General features: G+C 43.4%; 1 protein-coding gene across 3 annotated transcripts in view; it reads left to right on the top strand.

Annotated features, from left to right (window-relative positions):
- Window positions 1-24,842, top strand: part of celsr2 (cadherin, EGF LAG seven-pass G-type receptor 2) — a 73,744-nt gene extending 48,902 nt beyond the window's left edge. Inside the window, exons 6-34 of one of the 3 annotated variants that reach the window (XM_080892386.1) lie at window positions 4,343-4,500; window positions 4,920-5,083; window positions 5,368-5,493; window positions 7,072-7,241; window positions 7,626-7,805; window positions 7,889-8,002; window positions 8,189-8,345; window positions 8,528-8,669; window positions 8,761-8,881; window positions 10,385-10,568; window positions 10,688-10,789; window positions 10,917-11,011; window positions 12,071-12,280; window positions 12,498-12,681; window positions 14,715-15,033; window positions 15,174-15,341; window positions 15,416-15,539; window positions 15,626-15,826; window positions 15,913-16,087; window positions 17,122-17,234; window positions 17,473-17,555; window positions 18,314-18,440; window positions 18,531-18,641; window positions 19,734-19,864; window positions 19,951-20,036; window positions 20,140-20,310; window positions 21,276-21,488; window positions 21,568-21,790; window positions 23,601-24,842. In XM_080892386.1, the coding sequence (XP_080748512.1) occupies window positions 4,343-4,500; window positions 4,920-5,083; window positions 5,368-5,493; window positions 7,072-7,241; window positions 7,626-7,805; window positions 7,889-8,002; window positions 8,189-8,345; window positions 8,528-8,669; window positions 8,761-8,881; window positions 10,385-10,568; window positions 10,688-10,789; window positions 10,917-11,011; window positions 12,071-12,280; window positions 12,498-12,681; window positions 14,715-15,033; window positions 15,174-15,341; window positions 15,416-15,539; window positions 15,626-15,826; window positions 15,913-16,087; window positions 17,122-17,234; window positions 17,473-17,555; window positions 18,314-18,440; window positions 18,531-18,641; window positions 19,734-19,864; window positions 19,951-20,036; window positions 20,140-20,310; window positions 21,276-21,488; window positions 21,568-21,790; window positions 23,601-23,607 (4,359 nt within the window). In that variant the 3' untranslated portion in view covers window positions 23,608-24,842. Of the gene's footprint in view, window positions 1-4,342; window positions 4,501-4,919; window positions 5,084-5,367; window positions 5,494-7,071; window positions 7,242-7,625; window positions 7,806-7,888; window positions 8,003-8,188; window positions 8,346-8,527; window positions 8,670-8,760; window positions 8,882-10,384; window positions 10,569-10,687; window positions 10,790-10,916; window positions 11,012-12,070; window positions 12,281-12,497; window positions 12,682-14,714; window positions 15,034-15,173; window positions 15,342-15,415; window positions 15,540-15,625; window positions 15,827-15,912; window positions 16,088-17,121; window positions 17,235-17,472; window positions 17,556-18,313; window positions 18,441-18,530; window positions 18,642-19,733; window positions 19,865-19,950; window positions 20,037-20,139; window positions 20,311-21,275; window positions 21,489-21,567; window positions 21,791-23,545 lie in introns of all 3 variants that reach the window. The other 2 variants (XM_080892385.1, XM_080892384.1) reach the window with 2 other exon arrangements.
- The last annotated feature ends 486 nt before the right edge of the window (window positions 24,843-25,328 follow it).

Here is a 25,328-nt window from a genome sequence, read left to right as displayed (position 1 = left end):
ATATAAAATTTTGTTTACTTGTTTCTCTTCCCTTTTGCCGACAGCCGGGGTATTGGGACCCCTTATGGGTGACTGCGGGTTTTTTTTTTTTTTTTGTTTTTTTGTTTTTTTTTTGTTGTTGTTGGTGTTGTTTAATTATTTGCCTTATTAGTTTAGAGAAAAAAAGGAGCATAAGCTATGTTATGTCAATTTGTAAAAACTACAATCATGATACTTGCTCTCAATAAAAATATTTGAAACGAGCTGTATGTGTTCGGCACAGTGGCCACTTCGTTAAGGAGAACTTCATTCAGTGTGTTCATTCAACAACTCTATGATGATTTCAAGGCTGTAGTTTGTGGTGCACCTCTTTGAGGTGTTGTTCTCATTTTCCCACCTTGTTTATAACAATGAATGTAAGCCACATAATATCAAACTAACGCAGAGCAGTCAGACTTCTCTGTTTGGCAGCTGGGAATATTCATTGCACTGAAAGCCTCATATTTTCAGAGGCTGAATATCCCAGAAGTGTGCAGGATTCAGCTCAGGCTCTAGCTGAACTAATCCTCTCATATTCCACATCCTGTGAGTCGCTGAGGTAGAAACATGGCTCCTCCCTCAGGAGGTATCCCACGGTGGCCCTCTCTGACCCGTCCCTGTCCACGGGGGGGGTGGGGCAGGGTGAGTGAGGGAGGGGGGGGGGGGGGGGGGGGGGCATTTTTAGATTGAAATGTGGCTTTCAGGACGGCGGGGGACTGTGGAGAATGGCAATGACCGCTGCCTTTGTGTTTGCCTCTGCTTCCTTTGGGACCATGGGCAGTGAATGATGCTGCCCCGGTGAAGGTGCCCCTCTCTCTCTTGCCCGGCGAGGACAGAAAGGCAGAGCAGGAGAGGAGCGAAAGGAGTGTAAAGAAAGGCAAAGTGAAGTATTGACTCGGGCTTTGAACGAGGACGCCGCGCTTCAGGGCCAACCCCTCTTGTTGCTATGGTTTTACTAGTCAATCTTAGATCCCATATTTGTGTTGCTCGCTGCCAGGCTCCTCCTGCGCCACCCCTGTCACCCTCTATGACAGGGAACTCATATTCCCATAATCCCCTGTAGCGGCTGGTGAGAGCAGCGTTTTAAGCGGCGCAGAGCAAATATGTGCACTCCGATCAGCTCTGACGGGACGTGTTTTGTGCGGCAGAAAGACGCGCTGACAGACAGTCATTATTGGAGAGTCAATAGCCGTGACTGATGACAGCAGAGGTCAGTGAAAGGAGCGTCCAAGCTGGAGCGCTGCCTGTTTCAGAGCTTTCACAGCGAAGGGAAAACCGTGGAAAAGAGCATGTCGGGTGATTTCACCTTTGGCAATTCAGACAACATGTTTGCTTGTTTCATCATCAACAAATTTGTAACAAATTGGTCTCAAGGAGGAAAAACTGCAAAGCAAAAGCCACCATCAGACTCTCCTTTTTCCATTCACCGCTGAGCGTATTGTGACTTCCTGTGGGAAAGGTGCTCAATAACAGGGCCCGTTGTGCTTTTCTGGGCTTTGCTGGAAATAACACTTTCAGGACATGCACAAAATGGATTCATCTTCATATTTGACTCTGTAGGTTTCAAGCGAGTCAGTCTGGAGGATAGATGGGCATTTGTGGCGACGGTCGTTCCAGCAAAATAATTAGTGCACCCATGATGAATCGGAATGAGCTGTGTGCTGTCAGGGCCAGACATAATGGCCTAAGCATCCTTTCTGACAGTTCTCACCATTTATCGCCTCAGTTTGAGCCCCTGTGAGGTCTGCAGATCTGTTCATGCAGTTAGGTACCCTGCATTTTAAATTACCGTATATTCAAGTGTTCTTTTTTGATGTATGTGCAGGTTTATGCTTTTCTTTCAGAATCAGAAAAGATATTTTTCTATTGCACAAAGCTTTGGACTATTTCATCTCCACAGCTACAGCACCAAGATTAAATAATACAATATATTACAAATGTTCCCTAATAATACAAATAGGTCTAATAATAATTTAAGAAAGATAATCTACTATAAAGAAGTTGTTTCTGACTCACTCTCAAAACCTCCTGAAGAAGCCTTCATGTTCAAAAAGACAGCAGCACTTTAGATTTCTTTAATAAACTTGAGTGTGCTCAGTCCCTCCGGTGGATCTTCCGCAGCTGGAAGCAGAAAGGCTTAAAGGGATAATCTGGGAATTTTTGTGTCTCAGATTGAGGTGCGGGTACCCCTGGGGGCGCTCTGGTGTACTGCTATGAGTTCTTTTGTAGCAAAAACAGCATTGAAGTGTTTTTCAGTTACTGGTTTGTTTAACAAATCAGACACTGATGGTGCACTGCTGTTTTCATGTACCCATACGTATTTTTTCACCCTTTTTATTCAAAGTGGAATACGGTTCTGAAAAACAAACCACTACTGTAAAAGCATTTCTATGATCTTTGTGTTTTTGAATACTTTGACTTCTTTGCAAAAGTCCTGATGTTTATGAGTCAACGTAGATTGCATGAGTTCAGTGCAGAGTCTACTGCTAACTCATAGAAAAACCTCATGTTTAATCTTTTCTGCATGATATAGCATTATAGCAGTAAGCCCTCTCCTGCCCACTATTGTTTTACCACCTTTTCTATAAACCATCTTTTCTGTATGTTTTGAGCTTCTGAAGAGTCGTTAGCGATTAACTTGGATCAAAACCTGAAAATCCACCTACGTGATCCTCTTTGCATTGTGAAGCATTTCAGGTGAGGTCTTGTGAAAAGACCAATTATACAGCCAGATATGTTATTGGGTTATTATTGGTGCTGTTCATATCACCAGCACTGTGCACACTGCAATCACAAGACACAAAAGGGAAAATTTAACTAACTGTCGCCTCTCTGTTACAGATTTAATGCAATCCGCTCGATGAAAATCATGTGAGATGAGTTAAATTGCTGCAGTGCCTTCAGCTAAAATTATCTGTCATTACTTCATACTTTCTATACTGTATTTTTTTTTTCTTAATAGTCTTGCTAGGATTGAGCTGCTGAAAATCTGCAGCATATCTCTCGCTGGGTGTCTTTCATCAGAGCTTTTAAATTAAGAGATCAGACGTCAGCGACAAAGGAAGTCATAACAGTCAGGAAATTATCATTCCTGAGGCTCATCCAGAGGGGATGTGTTTTAATTTAACCTCATGGAGGAATCCGTTTTTCAGACAGCGAAAACAGAAACCTAATGTGTGTTTCGAAGCCATCAACAATGAGCCAGTTTTTTCTTACTATCGCTGCACATGAGACTAGATAATTCCTGCTAAATCCTGTCTGACCAGCTGACGGCTCAGCGGCCCGTCCTCGCCTGCAGACGGCCAAACTGAACTGGTCAGCTGTGCGTGAGGGTGGTCACTGCTCTGCTCTCAGCTCGTGACACCAGCTTGAACCTACACTTAGGGTTATTAGGAGCTTGACGTGACCCCGGAGAAACCGGGCGGTTTGAAAAGAGGTCGCAACCTTTATTGACAGCATCATAATTCTCTCTCTCCAGCCCTCCTCCTCCTTTTCTTACTCCCCCCCCCTATTGATTTCTCAGACAATGAAAAGATCCTTTGTCGACCGGGCGATGTCCTGCGGAGAGCAAGCCCATCTCCCGCATGTGTGTGTGCATGCATGCGTGCATGTGTGTTTGCTTGCCAGCCGTTGCCTTTACCTCGAGCTGCTATGATCTGAATTATTAAAATGCTCGACGGCAGCGAGCTGATGCTGAACGGGAACTGAACTGAGTGCAATGCCAAAGATCATTTATTTGCCTGTTGTTTTCCACTTTGAAAGCTTGAATCTTTAATCTGGCTCATAAAGCTACAAACAGCTTAGCTCCGGATGAGACACGCAGAACTTTTTGTTCTGTTTTATTCATCTTTTAGCAAATGGAGCACAATAATGAAGTATTTTCATAATAATCAGAATCAGAATCAGATTCTGATTCTGATTATTATGAAAATACTTCATTATTGTGCTCCATTTGCTAAAAGATGAATAAAACAGAACAAAAAGTTCAATTATGAAGTATTTTCATAATAACACATTTCTGAGGCTATTTATGAATGCTGAGTGATCAAAAATACCTCAACCTATCAAAAATAGCAACATGGTAATACTGTTTTTTTCCTTTTCTGTGGTTCATGATTTTGTCAGTAATTCTCATTTATATCTGACATGCAATACAAAAATGGCAAAATTCCAAATCCCTGTGAACATGGATGAAAATGTGAAATTCTTAGTTAAATCCTCAGTTGGCAAGATAGGAGAAAAACCAGAAGCAGCAATTTTCGGTGCTCCCCACCTTATGGAGAAAGTGCCCCATAATTTATCACAAGTTTGTTTCGTTCTACAGCCAATCTTAAACCAGGCCGGCCTCCCGCAGGGCCCCTCAGACCAGAAGGTCGTCGTAGTGACGGTGGACAACTGCGACACCTCTGTGGCCCTGAGGTTTGGGCACATGATTGGAAACTACACGTGCTCTGCTCAGGGCAGCCAATCAGGGTCCAAAAAGTAAGTTTGCAACAGATACACCAGAGAAAAGAGCTGTTCTGTTGAGATCGAGAGATAAACCGTAACTAACCCTCTTTTCCTTTGCTTTGTGTAGTCTCTCTTTACTTCTGTATTGATCTCAGCCATTTACTTTATTACTATCTTTGCCTTCACCTCAGTAGTTCGAGTAAACTTGTTTTGAAATGAGGTTCCACATCTGCGGGGTGTTAGCTAAGCTTTGGTTTCTCCATTTACTGCAATATTTATCCTTTTTTTTCCTTTTTTATCTCCCAAGGGAAAATAACACAGCAAGACCGTGCCTGTAATAAATATTTCACCACCTCTCTCCCCATACCCCCCACATTACTGTTGATGATGTGTTTTGGTTTAGGCAGAGTGATGCTCTGGGTGCATGTATGTTCACGGTTCTGTGTCGTCAGGTCTCTGGATCTGACGGGCCCCTTGCTCCTCGGAGGAGTCCCTAAACTTCCAGAAGATTTTCCTGTTCGTAATCAGCAGTTTGTGGGCTGCATGAAGAACCTGCGTATTGACAACCAGCACATAGACATGGCCAGCTTCATCGCTAACAATGGAACTCTGCCAGGTATGCATTGTTTTTAAGCTCGCTGTCCTTTAGTTCAGCTCTTAAACCTGGCTAAGCTTTGCAGTCAAACAGTGCACACTGTTAGATCAGCCAAGTGAGGAAAAGCTGGCAGAGGAAACAGCAGTGACTATAATGAGAGCAGCGGGGAAGGTAGAGTCAGTGGGAAATGATTGTTGTACCTGCTATGAATAGTTTATTACCATCTGACTCTTTTCTACTGATGAAATAATGAGCTAGGATAGATCAAACGGGTGGATTACCCTCTTATTTTCCTGCCCTTCAAGGATGCTCTGCCAAGAGACACTTCTGCAACAATAACCCGTGCCTGAATGGAGGAACCTGTGTGAACCTGTGGGGCTCCTTCAGCTGTGATTGCCCACTTGGGTTTGGAGGACGAAACTGCGAAAGAGGTGAGTGAGTCAAGTGGAAAAGAGCGAGGCATCAGGGAGGGGGAGACACTCAGACATAAGATAATAGTAGATATGAATTTGTCTGCAGCTGTGATGGAGGTCTGTGAACTTGTAGGTGAGTGTGGAGGCGGCAGCTAATGCCCGAAAAAGCCAACAAACAAAGAAAAAAGCCTGAGCAGTCTGGAGTGTTTTACTGCACACTGATAGCTGCTTTCTGGGTGAAGTGATCTCATTACAGCAGCTTAAACGCCCGATTTAGGACCGAACTTTAAATGTAATCTGCTTGATGTTGAATTTTCTCTGGTTTACATGATGTTGAACCAGTTTAATACTAATGTTTTTTAACCTTTGAAGATATATACAGTATGTAGCTTATATTTCTGTCCAGCGTCTCTTTATGTTTCACTCGATCTCCTACAGCTGTCGTCTGCGCTGATTTATGGTTTAAAGGAATTTGAGAAGAGACAGCCGAAGAGAAACGAGCTTTAGAAGAGACGGCAGGAAAAAAAAATGTTCAAAAAACACCTTTGTTTTAACAAGAAGTTGGGTGGGGTTATTTATTGGTTCTTTCATGCAGAACAAGTGAGGAGTTCCTGAGTTGCGCTGACAGGTGTGCTGTGAAGAACAGACACGTGTGAAGGAAAAGTGAGGATGAGAGTGTGGAAGTGGGGCCGACTTTAGTGTAATAATGTGAAATTTTAGCATACTTTAAATAAAGGAGTTTTTAGTGCCTTGAGATTTGTGAAGCTATCCGTCACTTTCATCCGTTTTTCATTATTCTCTGACATTATTCTCTGACATTTACCAGAAAAAATCAATAGAAAAATATATTTCTTAGCTTTCAGCTCGATGCACAAAATATGGATTCATAAATGACGACTGCCAAAGGTAACCAGGTGTTCAATGAAGGTTTTTTTTATATTACTTTGAATCTAAATGATTGAAATCTAACTGGAGATTCTCTCTCTGTATCTCACTCATGCAGCCACAGTGTGTCAGGTTTATTTGTCGTCGATAATCAATCCTCAGGGCCTGGGTGACTCAGGTGCTTTACTTCACTTCACGCAGAGACAGCTTAATGACGAGGAAACTGCTCCACATAAAGCAGAGTGTCCTTCTGTGTCACTTTTCTCAGCGTCTAAAGGGACCGAGGAAACTTCTCATTCAGTGCGTGTTGGAATTTGAAATGAAAAAAAGAAAATGATCAAAAAAGCAAAAAATGTAATCAGAGTTGAAAAGAGATAACTTCAGAGTCATCTTATCTGTTCCATGGAAGCATTTCTAGAATTTCTAAAAAGCTGCACTTCAGAAAGCAGATCTGTAGAGTAAGGTCTCTTACGTCTCTTTTCTTACCTCAAAGAGTGACGGTTGTTCAGTCAGTTTTGGCTAAAATCTGAAGAAAAGCAGCAGAGAGCTTCCTTTCTGACAGTAATGGCTCCCTCTGTCAGCTACTGTGAAATTCTCCCTCCTCATTTTCAGCATCACCCCTTCTGCCTTTCAGCCACTCGCTCTCTTTACCATGAAGTATGTCATGTGATTTTTGTCATCCGTTTTCGTCTCTGCCCTCTTTTTCTGTAGTTATGGCCAACCCACTGCGTTTCCTGGGTAACAGCCTGTTGCAGTGGAATAACCTCGCCACGGTGGCGGCCTCCGTCCCCTGGCATGTGGAGCTCATGTTCCGCACACGCCAAGCCAGCAGCACGCTGCTTCACATCTCCTCTGGCCTGCAGCACAACCTCACACTGCAGGTGAGAGCCACATATCCGAAACGCACTTCCTGTCAGGACCGAAGCAGATATGCGATTTAATAGGAGAGGAGGAGCTGGGGTGATGATGGGTTGCAAAGAAGCTTGCAGTCTCTGATGTTAAGAGAAAACATGTCCCAAAACACGGGACATTTTCAACTTTATTCTAACTTTAGTTCTTTTTTTTTGAGCTTGTCTCGACTGGCGCCTCTTTGATGTTACATAACTCAGTCTATTTCCAGCCCTGCACACCTATGATGTGCTGCAACACAAGGGATGATCTTTTGAACTGGAGGCTGTTCAAAGGTTGTTCTCTTCTGCAGTGCAGTTTCTTTGCGGTCAGTTTTTCATCCTGTGTCCGTCTCCCTCCTGCTGTCGTCTTTGTAGCTGCGTGGTGGGAGTGTGTTGATGGGGCTGCACAGGGGGGAAGACTCCACTCTCTCCCGTGTGGAGGAGGTGCTGGTGAACGACGGAGACTGGCATCATCTGCAGCTGGATATCAGCATAACAGGGGGAGCGGCAAGCTACCATAAGGCTGTTTTATCTTTAGATCACGGACTCTACCTGGTGAGTTATTAAATTCTAGCTGCGATTATAAATGAAACTCTTGTAGCTTTTAGCCATGAAGTCACTGCCGTGTTCCTTTTCAGGCCAGCATGGATGTGGATGGAAAGCTGCAGGACTCCAAATTGAAGACTGTGAGCGTAGGTGGTTTGGCAAAGCCTGATGGGAAAATTCAGCATGGCTTCCGCGGCTGCATACAGGTTTGTCCTCTCTGCAGACCACATTCATGTCTGCGTTTGTGATCGTGAAGGCGAGCAGTTCAGTTTGATGTTTTAAAGTTTTGGTTCAAATTAAGCTTTATTTGAATTTGTCTGAACAGCTGTTTGTGTAGTTTAAAGACATTGTGCTTCACCCCTTTGCTTGAATGTATGGTTGTTTCCCTGCAGGGTCTGCGTGTTGGCGGAGCTGTGAGTCTCTCTCAGGCGAGGAAAGTGAACGTGGAGCAGGGCTGCAGCGTGCCCGATCCCTGCAGCTCCAATCCCTGTCCGTCGAACAGCTACTGCAGCGACGACTGGGACAGCCACTCTTGCAAGTGCATCAATGGTCAGTCTCGTCACATGATCACAAACCCACGAACGTAACATGTTTTTGCCTTTTTATCATTCTGTTTCTGTCTTTCATCTTTAGTTCAAATGAATAATCATTTTTTTAAATTGTTGTTTATTGTTTTTACCACGAGCGACTGCAATTTACTGAAAGTCCCCACCTGCTTTATTTTTTTGCAGGTTATTATGGCTCCAACTGCACTGACGTGTGCTCGCTGAACCCCTGTGAACACGAGTCAGCGTGCACCAGGAAGCCGAGCTCCTCTCGGGGTTACACCTGTGACTGTCCCAACAACTACTTTGGCAATTACTGCGAGAAAAAGTATAGCCTTCCACATTTATGTAAAACACTGCAGTGTTCTTCCTCCTGCACTGCAGACAGGACAACTGACCTGTAATGTCTGTGTCCACAGGACCGACCTGCCGTGTCCCAGAGGCTGGTGGGGTCACAAGACCTGCGGCCCCTGCAACTGTCAGACAGACAAGGGTTTTGATTCTGATTGCAACAAGACGAGCGGAGAGTGTCGCTGCAAGGTGAGCTAGCATCCCCGATGCATTCATCTGTAATAAAGCGCACATCATGTCCACTCAAATAAATACAAGATGTGCATTTTTTAACAACTTTCACACAATCCCAGCCCATTCTTCGTTAGCAAATCTCTCAGCCTCTTCTCAATCTCTTCCAGATTTGATGGTCTTCTTCAGTTAACCCACAGATTTTCAGTTAGATTAAAATCAGGTCTTTGTGCAGGCCAATGAGTAATGCTCACTTTGGTCTTCTGATGGTAGTTCTTCACCAGCAGTCTTTGTCACGTTGCAAGACATCATGACGACCCAGACCCCAAACCTTCACAAATCATCTTTCCTTCATGATTCACCCTCCAGGTTCCAAATGCACTGAAGTATCCCCACAGCATGATACGCCCTCCACCGTGTTTCACTGTGGGGACGTTGATCTTTGGGTTGTACGCCTCTCCCTTCTTTTGCCAAACATAAGCAGCGTCTCTGTGGTCAAGGAGCTCTAGTTTCATGTTATAATCTCATTACTTCAGTCTGACTTGAAGATGTCTTTTCTGCAGAAGTGGAGTTTTTCTTGGTCTGATACGTTCAGTTCACTCCTGCAGGGTTCTAGTGAGTCTGCTTTAACACTATAATTCCCAACTTGGACTCACTGTCTTGGCAGTTGTTCCAGTTTTTTAGACTCATCTCTCACTAGTTTTCTTTCCAGAGTCTTTGAAGTATTTCCCTTCCTTCCTCTGCCAGACTCGTTCTGTGCTCTTTAGCTCTCTTTCTTGATCTTGATGATACTTCTCACTCCAGTTCTTGACACTTGGAATCACTGTGATAACTTTGTATAGCCATCTGCTGCTTTTTGAGCATCAGCAATTCTTTTTCTCAAGTCTAAACTGATGAATTTTGTTTTCAGCATGATCCTTTCTCAAGTGACTCCTAAAATCTTGCTGCAGTTTTTATACTGTGTGCAAATTGAAAAATAACCCACAGTTTAAACTTTATTTTGCAAGCTTTGAGCTTTACATAGTTAAAGCACATTATTGTACACCTATAATTATGCTTTCTAAACACACATTAGAAATCTGTAGACATCCATCAGACGTCTGCTGCTTTATGGGAACTCTTTCCTGAGAAATGAAGAAAGAGCTGCACAAATGTGGCCCTCACAGGAACATGTGAAACCTCTGAATCTGTGTCCAAACTTGGTTTCTTGCACACTTCTACGACACGTGTTGCAGACTGGCTTAATATTAAGGAAGAAGCTGTTTTCATAAACAGTCGTTATACATCTTCCAACATTCAGCGCTGATCCATTTTTACAGCTATGTTTGCTTTGCATTGCACTGCGCTGAGGGACAATTAAAGATTTATTTTGTGTGCTGAAGGTTTGTAGCGTCGTTTTCCACCTTTTTCTCTGGCTAGAAAAAATCCAGGTGGGAGAACAACTTGTCTGCTGGCAGTCAGATGCTTTTGAGCGTGTGGTTTGAGCTTGCCGTGGCGCTAAGGAAGAATTCTCATTTGCAGGACAATCATTACCGGCCTGAAGACAGCGACACCTGCCTGCTGTGTGACTGCTACCCGGTCGGCTCTTTCTCCAGAGCGTGTGACCGAGAGAGCGGCCAGTGTCAGTGCAAACCCGGCGTCATCGGACGTCAGTGCGACCGCTGTGACAACCCGTTTGCTGAGGTTACCCCTAACGGCTGTGAAGGTCAGAACACATTAATTACAGCTTTGCATCAAGTCCCTTTTTTTCATTATAGGTACAAATACATTAGATATTGTTCTAATTTTATCCTCATCATCTCCTTCCTGTTCCATCTCTCTTAGTAATATATGACAGCTGCCCTCAGGCCATCGAGGCTGGGATATGGTGGCCCAGGACTAAGTTTGGTCTCCCTGCAGCAGTTCCCTGTCCCAAAGGAACTCTCGGTATGATGTTTTTTTGGCAGCTCATCAAATTACCATATAATAATGGCACTATATGAAACTTGCCTCAAGCTCTCTCTCAGCTGCAGCCTTTTCCTCATGCGATAACGCTCCCTCTCCTCCTTCCCAGGCACAGCGATTCGACACTGTGACGAGCATAAGGGCTGGCTGCCTCCTAATCTCTTCAACTGCACCTCCGTTACCTTCAGCAAGCTAAAAGCTTTGGTGTGTAGCTTCTCTCTGTCACTATTTTAAATTTTAAAGTCAGTTTCCAGTTTCTACAACATCATCCTCATTTGTGAGGAGAAATACAATGTTTTCATTCTGCTGCTCTGCGGTGCTGCTCTGAGCATCACTGGCTTAAAGTGATAGTCCCAAAAAACTGTTCTTCGTTAGGTACACTGTTAAATATGTGCGTATGTGTTGTGCAGATTAACGGCACTTAATAAAGTCCAGCTGAGGCTGCAGGTGTTTGGTTATAAATCAAAGCTAATGTGATTAATCCCATCGGAGGCTGGACCGGATTTCATGATGGTCTGTTTAATGTTTCTCAAAATGTTTCACACAAAATCTCACTAAAGGATAAATCAGGCGATTGCTGAAGTCAGTATGGTTGATGCTTCTGAGAGCAGGAGTGTTCACAATCTACTTCCCAGGGGTGCTACAGGAAAAGTCAGTTACTTCCTGGGATAACTGATAAGTGCTGCAATGACACGTCACAAAATACAGGAAAAGATCAAAGGATCATTAAAACCTCGGATTCATCCTCTGGGAAAAATCAATGAATGTACATTCAGCCACTTATTTCCTAATCGCTCACCCCAGTGGGCAGATCCACTATTTGATTTGGTGCAGATTTTATGTTCGATTCCTGATGCAACACTTCCACTTCTCTGGACTTGGAATAAAATTGAATTCAGTCGAATTCAAGTGAATCTCTTTATTATTTTAACCACCTCTGTGGTGTTTACGCCCCAGGAGAAGTCTGTGACCCTCTCCACACGTCCCACTGATAATTAAAGGCTTAATGTTCATATTTTTCTCTTCTTGAAGTCATGTGATCAGTTCTTTTGTCGACTTGTTATATCTGCACCAGTGAGACAGGCACTCCACCTCATCTCGGGCACTAGTAATGAAGCATGCATGGCAACAAAGGCGTTGCTTCAGTTTTAATCTCGTCTGACCTGCAGACATTTACACTTTAAATCTCATCTCTGTGTTACTAACACTTGTCTTTGGGATTTCTTTTCTTGTGAAAATTGATTTATTTATTTTCTTCTTCAGTCTGAAAAGTTTTTCCGTAACGCCTCGCTCCTCGAGTCTGGGCGCATTCAGCAGATGGCGGCGATGTTGGCCAACGCCACGCTGCACACGGAGAAGTTCTACGGCAGCGACGTGAAAGTGGCCTACCGGCTCACGCAGAGTCTGCTGCGACATGAAAGCAGCCAGCAGGGCTTCAACCTCACCGCCACACAGGACGTCCACTTCACAGAGGTGAACAACCACGTCACTTCTAACACTCGTACAGACGGAGAGCAAGAACAGAGCTCTGTTGTGGCTGTTTCAGTACACAAAACTGGAAACAGGAGGCCAGTCCTGCCTGGCTGGACATCACAGCCTGTCATGTTGTATCTGCAGGGAGTACATCACACTTCATTTCACTCTCTGCTCTGACATCCTGTCACACTGAACTCTCGCTGTTCTCTGACAGAATCTGGTCCGAGTGGGCAGCGCCATCCTGTCTCCAGACACACGGCAGCACTGGGAGCTGATCCAGCACACGGAGGGTGGCACGGCGGCGCTCCTGCGCCACTACGAGGAATACGCAAACACACTGGCGCAGAACATGAGGAAGACTTACCTCAGCCCCTTCACCATTGTCACACCAAACATAGGTTTGCAATATTTAGTGCCCTAAGTTTTCAGCTTATCTGTCACAGCTGTCATCACAAATGAACTCCACTTAAAAAATATATCAAAGAATATATTAAAAGAAAATTCTTATCTCAATCTTAATCTGTGAGATATTAGTCCATGCTTTCATATCAATCAGGTTAGATTACTGTAGTGCTGTATTTGCAGGACTGTTCAGATCATCAGACTAATACTACCCCAGTACTGAAGTCACTTCATTCATGCCCAGTTAAACACAGAATTACCTTTAAAATCCTTCTATTAGTTTATAAAGCCACCAATGGTTTGACCCCCCCAGTACGTCTGTGACTCGCTCAGTCGCCATAACCCTGCTACAGGGATATCAGACTCACTGTACATCGTGGGCCTCTTTCTATCGATATAAAGAAGTGCACACTTACTGAGATCAACAGTGCATCTCAGTTTTCCTGTATAACAAATAAAAACAGCAGTAGTAAATAAAAGAAATCATAAATTGTAAGAAAAAATGTGGAAACATTACAGAAAAGGTCCTGGTTGCTCACTGCCCAGAATGTCCTGTAAGTATAAAACAGGAAGTTTTTGTTATTTCACAGTGAAATGTTTTTAATTGTTGTGGACACATTTTTATAGTAGTTCTTATAGTAGATGTCTGTTAGTTTGATGTAATAGGAATGGTTGAATGGCTGTAGGGAGGTCAAAGCAGGAAAAAGTAATGAAAATATAGTTAAAAGTCCAAAATCTATGCCCTCGTTCACTTGTTCCAAAGCTGTCAAGTGGGCCAGATTGGAGTCTTTTGTAGGCTGATTTTGGCCCCGGGGCCTTATGTTTAGCACCCCTCCCTGCTATATCTCTCAGGTCAACGAGAGCAACTCTTTTAAATGTTCCCAGAATTTGATCTAAACGTGGTCAGGGTTTCAGTTACTGTGCTTCTGTTCTTTGCAACAAGCTGCTCGCTGACCTGAGGTCAGTCACAGCTGCGTCTACATTCAAGAACAAACTCGAACCCTTTTTACTCTCCCCAGCTTACATTTAATCACTGTGTGCATGTTTTTGTCTGTTATGTTAAAACACATTGAGTTTACACGTAATGAAATTTGCTATATAAATAATAATGCCATTGCCGTGATCAGGACACATGCTGCACGCAACAGGAGCACTTCAAACACCTTTAACTGCTGGAAATGCTTCACACATGACTCCCCACTCGCATGCTGTGAGGTTTTCTGAGCTATCTGTGTAAGAGTTCGTATCAGGCACAGTAAAGACCGTTTAACGTGCACGTCACAGCTGTTAAAGCAGAATTTGCCATGAAGAAACCGGCAGTGGTGCAAACCCCAATCACAGCATTCATGTGTAGTCGAGATCAAATAAAGGTTGAGTTCAATACCTGATCAGTTTGCTGCGTGGACGAAAACGATACACGGGATTTATTCAAGAGTCTAAAAAGCAAATAAGAGCAAGAAAAAAGTTGTGCATGTGACTCAAGCGTGGAAAAGCTAGCAGTTATTGTGTGCAGAAAAAAGAACCGCCACATGACAACAAAATAGGTACGTGGAGGTAAAAATGACAGTAAAAACTGGGAATATTTATTTCCTGTTAGGCTCCGGTTTCTGTTTTAATAAAATAAGGTCAAACTTTATTTTTAAAAACAAACACTTAGTATGGTTCTCATACTTACAGATTAAAAACAGGCTGTGTTGATGATTTTTCTATAAAGATTTTGAACAATATCAGTTCAGTCACAGGGAAAGCATCCTTCGCCTTCTTCTGTGTCGCAGGTTTTAGCAGATTATGTCCTTTTATTTCCATTAAACTTCTTATTTCACAGATAAATCGCATGGTTTATAAAATGTGAGGAAATTAAAATGAACTGAACAAAAGCCCTAAATTCAGACGTCCTCTTTTTTTTTTTAATCTAAAATGAGAAAGTTATCAGATTCGTTTCTCTCAGATTAACTGTTGGAACTTAAAAACGGCGAAGCCCGTTTTGAAGCAGCGTTCTCTGACCTTCCCCGTGTGCTGGTTTTTGCAGTCATCTCCGTGGACCGTTTGAAAAAGATGAATTTCGCCGGCGCCAAACTGCCGCGCTATCAGTCCCTGAGGGGCCCTCGTCCTGCGGATCTGGAGACGGCTGTCACCCTCCCAGACTCCGTCTTCCAACCACCTGTGGAAACGAAGGGCCACAGACACCTGGACGTCTTCCCAGAGTCCTCGCTGAGGAACCGCTCGGCCAGCAGGAAGAAACGCCACCCCGATGACAGCCAGCAGGACGCCGTCGCCAGCGTGATCATCTTTCACAGCCTGGCCTCACTGCTGCCCGAGAGCTACGATCCAGATAAGAGAAGTCTGCGGTAATAAAACTTATTCTGACTTTTTTCAGAGTGTAGAAAGTATAAAGAGGCTAATCTGCTGCTGCTTTTAGTCGTTTTCATTTCCTTTCCTGAGGAGAGAAAAAAGAAACTATTTCTTCTTTCGTGTATTTTTGCCTCAGTGTCCCAAAGCGTCCCGTCATCAACACCCCGGTGGTCAGCATCACTGTGCACGACAACGACGCGCTGCTGCAGCACGCGCTGGACAAACCCATCACCGTGCAGTTCCGGTTGGTCGCCACCGAGGAGCGCTCCAAACCCATCTGTGTCTTTTGGAACCACACCATACTGTGAGTGCAGCTGTAAGTGAATGGGGGCGCCCGGGCGAGGTTGTGCTGTGCTCACGTTTGTGTTTGTCTGTCAGAGCTGGTCGCGGCGGCTGGTCGGCGAAAGGCTGCGAGGTGGTTTTCAGAAACAGCACCCACATCAGCTGCCAGTGTTACCACATGACGAGTTTCGCGGTTCTCATGGATATCTCCAGGAGGGAGGCGAGTGACACTCACACTTCTCATGTGATCAGAATCAGAGTTGCTCCTCACTGTAACGTCGCATTTTCTCATTCTAAACGCACCAGAACGGAGAGATCCTGCCCATCAAAATCCTGACGTGGAGCACAGCCGGCGTGACGCTGGGCTTCCTCTTCCTCACCGCGATCTTCCTGCTCTGCCTGAGAGCCATGCAGTGCAACAAGACGAGCATAATCAACAATGGAGCCACCGCTCTCTTCCTCTCAGAGCTCATCTTCATCCTTGGCATCAACCAGGCCGACAACCCGGTGAGCGCTTTGGTTCTCGTCTCTCGCCTCTTCCCTCCGGCTCTGAGAGCTCCCAAAGTTTTAATCATTCTGTATTCGCTCTGCAGTTTGTGTGCACAGTCATCGCCATCCTGCTGCATTTCTTCTACCTCTGCACTTTCTCCTGGCTCTTCCTGGAGGGGCTGCATGTTTACCGCATGATCAGCGAAGTCAGAGACATCAATTATGGACCCATGAGATTCTACTACCTGATTGGCTGGGGAGTTCCTGCCTTCATCACAGGTGTGAACCTCGAATTAAAAACCCACTCGACAAAGGAAAACCACTCCACCCAGCTTGTGTGTTGAGTGGAATAACGAGGATCTTAAACCTTTATAACGTCTTTCGTGACAGCGGGAGCAGAAATGAGGAAAAGAATCAGACACGTCTCAAACACAATCACAAAGACGTTAAAAGCAAATTAATTTTTTAAAATAAAGCTGAGTGGATAATAAAAATAACAAACCAATTTGAATTATCTTTGAATGATCTTTTTCATTATATCTGCTTTGTGAGCTGAAGACATCGCAAAAGGTTTGAGGAAGGTGTTTTTTTACAGGGTCACCTTTCTTGATCAGATTTTTTTAGATAATCACAATTATATTATTATTACTGGCCGTCAGCTGTTGGCTATTTTTAAAGTCTTTCCACACTGATCCATCCAACATTTCTTTGAATCAAGTCATTTTTTAAATCTTTTAGCTTTTCCCAACATTTTTATTTTGCAGAAGGATTTTCTATAAATGTACACTGCTAAAGAAAGAAGGGAACACTCGATCATCACAGTATAACACAAAGTCAGTTAAACTTCAGGGATATCAATCTGTCCACCTGTTATTCACTTCATTAAAACCAAAGCAGCTGAAACTGAAACAACCCTCTGCTACTTAACTGACCAGATCAATATCGCAGAAGTTTAACTAACTTAATGCGACAAACCTGACCCAGGACCACAACAACTAAAGAGATTTGTGTTTCTTCCCAGGATCAAACCGGGGGTCTGAATATCAGATGTACAAGTTGGTCATTATCAACAGTCTTACAGTTAAATTAGTTTCGTTGAATAGCCAATTCAGTTAGTTCCTGTACAGATTATAAACCCACAGAACGTGTCTATATACCCAGCCACACTATGAGAAGTCATTATTTATTCAGCTTTAGTAACTTTCACTGTGACATCATCCTCTGGAGATAAAAATAGTTTCAGTAAAGAGTGAATCAAGACAAAAATTAAACAAACTTTTCACACTGTCTATTTTTTCTGGGGTCAACTCCAGGTTTGGCGGTGGGTTTGGACCCCGAAGGCTATGGAAACCCTGATTTCTGTTGGTTGTCTATGTACGATACCCTGATCTGGAGCTTTGCAGGACCCATCGCCATAGTGGTGTCGGTGAGTACCTGCATCCATCCATCCAATCGCACATGAATATCTTGTAGTTTTACTAAAAGATATAAAGACACGGAGGTAAAGCTGTCACCTCAGCAGCGTGCATAGCATTTTCACGCTACATTAATTATTGTTTATTCTTCTAACATGCTGCACTGCAGACCTTCACTTTACTTTAGTTTTGTCACAAACTCCTGCTGTGTTGCCAGTAGTGACATACTGGTGTGTTGTGTATCCACAGATGAACATCTTTCTGTACATCCTGTCGTCCAGAGCCTCCTGCTCGCTGAGACACCACAGCATCGAGAAGAAAGAGTCTCGTGTGTGAGTGTCCCGGCCTGTCATTCAACACCAGCGCCGTTTACTTCCTACCTGATTAGAGGATGTTTAGACAGGAAAATTTTTGTACATAGGCAGTCACTGTTTAGCAACACAATTCAATTCAGTTTTATTTATACAGCACCAGTTCACAATGCCAGTCACCTCAAGCCTCTGTAAATTTAAGGAAAATTACCCAACAAGTAGTAGAGGGAAAATCCCAACAATCAGCAAGCACTTGGCGACAGTGAGAGGAAAAACTCCCTTTTGACAGGAAGAAACATCCAGCTGAACCAGGGTCGGGGACCCAGGGACTATGAAACCAGTGCAGATGTCATTATTGGGTATTTCCAAAAAGAAAAGAAACGAGGCTGACATCAGCATGTTGTAATATAAACATCATAAAACATCAAATCTTTAGTCTAGCCCTTGCTCTTCGGGAGCTGCTGTCTGTGCATGTTCTTTTTTTTTTTATTTTCTGCAATAATCCCCTGACCCAGGCCACTCTAAGCACTCAGTTTCAGACAGTTTTTTTCTACTCTTGGATCTGTATGATGTCATAGAGAGAATATGGTCATCTCAGGCACACAGCTTCGGCATGCTTATCGTTGCTGTTTTTGTTGCTGTTTTATCCTCAGATCCATGTGCTGCTCTGTTTTTCCGTGTGTTGCATTGAATTCTTGTTGTTGGTTTCCGAGTCAGGTCACTGGTCACTCCAGAAGTCCTTCCTCGCCAACTCCTCTTTGTGCTTCCTCTCGCTGCAGCTCTGGCCTGAAGACCGCAGGCTGTGTCCTCTTCCTGGTTTCAGTCACGTGTTTTCTCGCACTGCTCTCCGTCAACAGCGACATGATCATCTTCCACTACCTGTTCGCTGGTTTCAACTGTGTGCAGGTGAGCCCATCGGTTCACCCTGAAACTGCTTGAAAGGCTCAGTTTTGCCTTTTTGCTAACCTTTAACCTTTTCCTGTCGTCCAACTCCAGGGTCCCTTTGTTTTCTTCTTCCGTATTGTCTTCAATAAAGAAGCAAGGAACGCTATGAAATACTGCTGCAGCCGCAAGCGACCCGATCACATGATCAAATCCAAGGCCTCCGTGAGTCCCTCGCAATAAGCGGCGAGAAAATATTTCATTCGGTTTGACACCTCTGGGATACGTAGTTAGGCTGATGTCATATTTGGAGTTTCTTTAAAAAAAACAACTAAAATATGGCGTCAGCTGTTGTTAAAGAAATAAATCTGTAATTATCTCAGATATCAGTTATGCTGTTGATACTGCACCATCTGTTCCCAACAGACTGAGCTTTGAGCTTTTTTTGACATTTTATAAAAAAGGAGGATTTATTCTCCGCCCTAAATGACTGACTCTACTAAACAAGAAAAATAAATCTCATTCATCTGTGCCAAAGAGCGCTACCTCACCGTAAAACTGTTGCTGTAAACAAACAGGTAAACTGGAGCGTGGCATGTAATCCACAGACAAATACTCACTCAGATATTGAATGGATATTCTTAGCAAAAAGACCTATGCTTGTGCCTGAAAATCAGTCATATTGAAACTGATTTTCAGGCAGAAGGATGAAACTCAGTTTCAATATGACGTTTTTTGTAAGTATAATGTTGTGCTCATCATTCCAAAAACAGAGACAGAGAGGCCGGTGTTTGCGAGCACTGATCAGGAAGGAAATAGACGATCTGAGTTTGGAAAGGGGGATCTGTGCTGTATCCTGAACTGTTACATCTGGCACGAACTGATTACGTGTGCACATGCTCTGGAGCTGTGATTTCTGCATGAGATCCTCTTGCCAGGCCTCTCTTAGATACTCCAGTGTGGCTGTACAGTCGATTCGTGACAGACCTTCTTCAATTGTAGATTTAGAGATAGATCCGGTGGCTTACTGGAGAAAGGGTGAAAATGTTGTCTTCACTTAGAGTCTTTTAAAGTGTGATATATCCTTCAAATGACTAAACAGAGACAAGTTCACATGACAGACCAGTTAAAATATTATTTAGAGAATAAATTTCAAGAAAATAAGTTTTTTCTCTCTGATCCAAGTTTGTTTCTTAGCATCTGTACAAAAAAATTGCAGGAACAATAAACTCCCTGTTATGTTCTTTACATCTGAAATAACTCTGCATCGTATTTTTATAACATGTTTCTCTGCCTGCCTCTTGCCTCCAATTCCAGAGCTATAAATGCAACACGAACTACATGGACGGGAGGTTGTACCACCTCCCCTTTGGCGAATCCAGCGTGTCGCTGAACGGCACCATGCAGAGTGGGAAGAGCCAGCAGAGCTACGTGCCATTTGTCCTCCGGTGAGGAAACCACTTAATAAAAAACTACTATCAGTGTGCTGAGTGACGGACTGAGTAAGTGAACTGAACTGTTTCCATCTTCTCAGTGACGACGGGTTGAGTAACAGTCAGGCACACATCGCTCTCAATGACCACACGTCGCTCTTCCATGAAACTAAGGAGCACTTGGACGGTAGCGTGCTCATTTTCCTCAGATCTGTTCTTCACTTTCCCACTTTTGCACTGATGGAGTCACTGGATTTGTTTTTCACTGACGCTAACCCGTCAATGTTTAGATCACGACAGCGACTCGGACAGCGACCTGTCTCTGGAGGACGACCAGAGCGGCTCCTACGCTTCCACTCACTCCTCTGACAGCGAGGATGAGGAGGGCCCCCTCCCGGCAGAGGAATGCTGGGAAAATCTGGCATCCAATGTCGCCAAGAGACCCCAACCACTCAGTCAAGGTACTCACATGAACCTGTTCACATGCATTGCCTTTACACTAAAGTCACACCACAAAATGGTTTACTTTCTGAAAAGCAGTCAAACAGTCAGAGTGAAAAGAAAGTGCACTTATGTAAGGATGGAGGACAGGCTGTACCACCTCCCCTGTTCTAAAGTCTTAGAAGGAATATAAAAAAGTTACGTAGTCCTTAGCAGGTCTTAAAATGAGGTCGATACAAGCTGCGATTATCAAAAAACCATGACACGACACAATGGGTCAGTATTTATTTACCTAAGGCGAAATGCACGCCGCGATTCAGCAGCTTGAGGTAATAGTTTTCTGCGTGACGTTCAGTCTCACATTATTGTGGAGGAGTTTTGCCTCAGTCGTCTTTACCGTGGTGCTTCTATTCATTGAGCTTTGCTGGCATTCATTTACACACAGCTCTCTTATGGTCACACACAGGATTTCAGTGGCGTTGAGGTCTGAATCGGTGCGACACCTTACTTTATTTTCTTTTTTGCTTGGCGTTGTTGTTCTTTTGCATGTTCACGTGTTCAGTCGAGCTTTAGCTGTCGGACAGAGGAGAGGAATGCATGAGCAACTCTGTGACTGCTCAGGTCCCATGCGTGAAAAACAAGCCCAAATCACCACCCTCCCCCCACCGTGGTTGACAGTTGGTCTGAGGTGTTTGGGCTGATCTGCTGTGTTTGGATTTCAAACATGGTGATATGCATTATGACCAAACATCTCCACTCCGGTTTCATCTGTCCAAAGGACATTGTTCCAGAAAGAAAAGTGTATAATTTGTGTGTATTTGTGTACATGTATAATAAGAATCCAGTATAAGAAAATTGGATTCTTACTTCATGATCTTTACATTTGTGTATGTTCACCTACGAGGACCAAGAATACATGTTTGTAAAGCAGGAACATCAACCCATCAGAGGAGCTGAGCTCACTCTGTGTGTTTTTGTTTTCCAGACAACGGTCTGAATAAGCTGTACTGGCCCGGAGAGTACGCTGCCACAGCGAGTGACAGCGAGCTCACGGGTGGAGACAGAGCGAAGATGGAAGGGCTGGCCAATCACGAGCCAATCGTCCGCGACCCCCGGTTATTATCAGACGACAGAACAAAGGAAAGCGTGACGGTACTGCTGCCTAGTCTGCCGAACTTCAGCGCCCACCCTCACAAAGGTAAGCTCATCCAAACCTCAGAGCTTTAGCTTGACCATTATTAAATAAATAAGCTAAACCAAATCTTACCCCGGTCCAGGGATCCTAAAGAAGAAGCAGCTCTCTCCCATCGTGGAGAGGAACAGCTTCAACCGCATCAACAATGAACTGTGCGAAAACGCTCCGGGTACGGCGTCCCCTCATGGATCTTCCTCTAGTGAAAGTCGAGCGGCCTCGGCTAAACGCAGCTTGCCTGACCAGCTGAACGGGGTCGCCCTGAGCATCAAGGCGGGGACAGTGGACGGCGACTCATCGGGATCAGAGTGAGTATCAGGAAGTCGATACAGATGAAAACCAGCATCAGATTCTGAGAAAAGGGAAACTCACTCATGCAAACGCATCAGTGTCGTCGCCTACGTGTGTGTCCGCTGTTTGTTGCTGGAGTCGTTCAGTGTTTCGTTCAGCTGTCTGTCAAATTATGAGTCTTGCTGCCATCAGTGGTCGTTTTCATTCCTGGTAGTCTGTGTCGTTTCCACTCGAACCGCTTAAATGTTAACGTGAAACCAAAGGAAGACAGCACCATTCCTGATATCCTGTACACAGTGAAAGTCAGTGTGGGCTCAAAGAGTTCACTTAAGTCTAACATATTATCACTATAGCCACTAACCTTAAAGATCAATATATTTTTGGATTAATCACTATATCATATATGTAATAAATTTCTGTGGCCATCATGTTTAAAGGAGCAGTTTAGAACTTTTCTATTTTAGATGTGAGTTTTACTGCCATCACTCCTTTTCTCTGTTCTGGACATCGGCAGCTTTCTGTCATTGTTTTAAGGCAGCTTAGTGTTTCACGCAAACACATCTTACTAGTACAGAATAAAGCAAAGACAACATGTGCATGTGCAACATGTGAATAATACTGCGCAAATGTCTTGAGTCCCATTTATATTTTACTTTGAGTTCTGCAGACTTTCTCGAGGTCTTAATTATGGCCAGAAGAGAGAGAGTTCAGACTGAAGAATAAAGGAGATCGTAGCAAATATTGACTTCGAAACACGTTAAAAGCTGTACAAACTCTGTTTTTGCTATATTTACATTTATGTTTGCGTGTTTCAATAAATCGCTGCAGCTATTGTCTAAAAACATATACAGAAATAACAGTGGGGCTCAAGACTCATACACAGTACTCTTAAGTGTGGTTTTTACACACAGTTTGAGATTTCTGGAACAACAAGCCAAAAATACCACATTTATAAAACTGCTAGTTTAAGGTTGTTAAATGGCGTCTCAGTGTCACTGATCATGAAGTCAGTTTAACTGTAAACGCAGTGATAGGTGACGATTTTCACAGGGTAATGAAAGCTTTAGTGCCATAAATGTAAACATAGTGACAGTATCCATAGGATTTTATTAAGTCTTTTTTAGCAGCTGTTAAGAAAAATTAAAAGTGACCCTACTCTTGTTCTAGTAGGAGAACAAATCAGGCCAAAGATTTGATACCGACGGATGCTAGAAAAGCTTCTCAGTTAGGAGAAGGTTCATTGCAAAGAGGATTGAGACAGATCATCAAATTTGCACATTAAAAGTATTTGAAAAAAGGCACAGAAATTATTTGTGATCATGTAGACAAAAACCTGGAGATGCAGCAAGAAGAGAGGAAATCTTTTACTATGAAACTGTATAAAACCAGTGGCCCGCGGCTGGTTCAGACGTAAACACTTTTGTATTCATTAAAAGGTACTTTAAAGATGCAGTCATTATTCACAGCAGTGTGAATTCCACTTTACTAACTAGCCTTCTTTACCCCCTTTTTCTCTTTCCAAAAATCTCAGATTTTTATTCTTTAGTTTTATCCCATGAAGCTCTGATCCTCATTCAGAAACAATCAGGATCATCATTTTTTCGGTCACCCCTCACAGCCCGTGTGTGCATCTGTGTGTGTATCTGTCTGTGTGTGTGTTTCATTGTCATTTTTATTTCCTTTTTTTAATTTATTGCATTCGTTTCCAACACTTGTCTCTCCATCCCATCATCCTCTGATTCATCTTCATCGTACCCACCCTGTTTTCCCAGCAGCCACCTCAACACCTCCATGTGACCTTGCTGACGGAGGGGTGTGTCTTTGCAGGTCATAGAGTGACTGCAAACAGGAAGCACTGGATTTCCCCCTTGATAAACTGTGGAAAGAAGGAATTCCCCCTTCCCCTCTCGTCATCTGAAGGAGTTTATGTGTGCGTGCGAGTTCATACACGTGTGCCAAAATTTCAGGAGTCCCTGCGCCACCACCCCGCCCGCACCCTCACACAACAAGCCTCACTCTCCCTTTACAGAAATGGTTTTGTTTACATACTTGAAGAAATGCACTTTTTTTTGATTTACTGTCCTGATTGGCTGGTGGTCCATTTTTTTTTCCAACTTTGTTTATTTTTCCAGGATTTTTATATCGTTTTGATGACAGATAATAAAAAGAAGTCATACTTTCAGGCTCATTTAGTTGTACACTTGCAAACATTCAGGGAAATTTTCCATTTTCATCTACTGCTGTGTTTTGTGCCGTCTCTCTGGTCACTGGAGCTGTTGCCGTCTCTGCCCGTCTGACGTTCGATGACTTCAGACTCAGGCTGTTGAGGTTTTACAGGCCTGAAAATATCCAAGAGACGCAACACGCTCGAGTGCGGGTCGTCCTCAAAGGCTCTTTGCGTGTTCGTGGACCGTGAGCTGCTCACTAAGACTGACTGCATCTGCCTGGATTCTCCATGTAAGCTACTGATTACTGAAGGGTGTTTCCAGAGGCCACAGGTGGGAACAAACCTGTATGTGCAGAGCTTAAAAAGTAAAGACTCAAAGGACTTTTGATACACTTTTTTTTGTAAGCCACTGAGAGCACATCTTTTTCTTCTTACGGACGTGGGAATTTTTCATTGTTTTATCCGAGGGACGCACACATCTGAGTTCAGTGACTAAACAGCTGTATTTTATAGACTAGCAGCGAAGCTTGTGTCTTTTGTAAAGTAATTAAATACATGCAAATTTGAGCTGTAATTCATTTTTACTGTACAGAGTGGCCTGTAAATGAATTGAGAACATATTGTTAAATGTTAGTAAATATGTACACACGTTCAGACCTTGGTTTTAGGAAATACTCTTGATATCTGAGAGAAAAAAAAGTCTCATATGAGTAACTACTGAGATTGATGTGAAGCCATTTTTTACCAACCATATGAGTTTAATGTATAAATTTCATGCCAACACTACCACGTCAGTCATGGTGTTATAACACTGGTGTCCAAACAGAGGATTGTCTTTCACTCTGCCGCTCCTGTTTGTACTGATTAAACTGTTTTCTACCATTCCCGTCGTTTTGGCCTATTTATTGGAGCCAGTTCAGGTAACGCTGCGTTTCAGATGTGTTAGTTTGATAGTCCTTCAGTACAGCTGTTTGCAGCTGTCACGCATGGGTTATATTCTCTAAAAAGAAAAAAAGAGTTGATCACACTTACACACTGTAACTTTAAAAATTAGAGTGTTGTTGTGTTCTTATAAATGAACATCACTGGAATCTTTTTGGAATTTGGAAACGCGTGATTTTATGTCTTGAGAGCTAGAAAAATGAGTCATCCAGAGCCACAGCCAGGAAACGGTTATTTTAGATAAAAATGGTAATGAAGCTCAGCCTGACAGCTGTGATTATTGAAACAGATGTTATCTCCGTGTTTTTTCTAACATTAAAATGACAAATTGTAAAAACAATAGTTTTACTTTATATATTAAGTGTTTAGTGGGGACTTTAACCTCCACCCACAGCAGTCCAGAGGCAGCTGAGAAAAGCCATGGCAGTGGTGGGCGATTAGTTTTT

This window comes from Rhamphochromis sp. 'chilingali', assembly GCF_963969265.1.
Source record: "Rhamphochromis sp. 'chilingali' genome assembly, chromosome: 9".
NCBI classification, from domain to species: domain Eukaryota; kingdom Metazoa; phylum Chordata; class Actinopteri; order Cichliformes; family Cichlidae; genus Rhamphochromis; species Rhamphochromis sp. 'chilingali'.
This window is presented reverse-complemented; position numbering and strand designations above follow the sequence as displayed.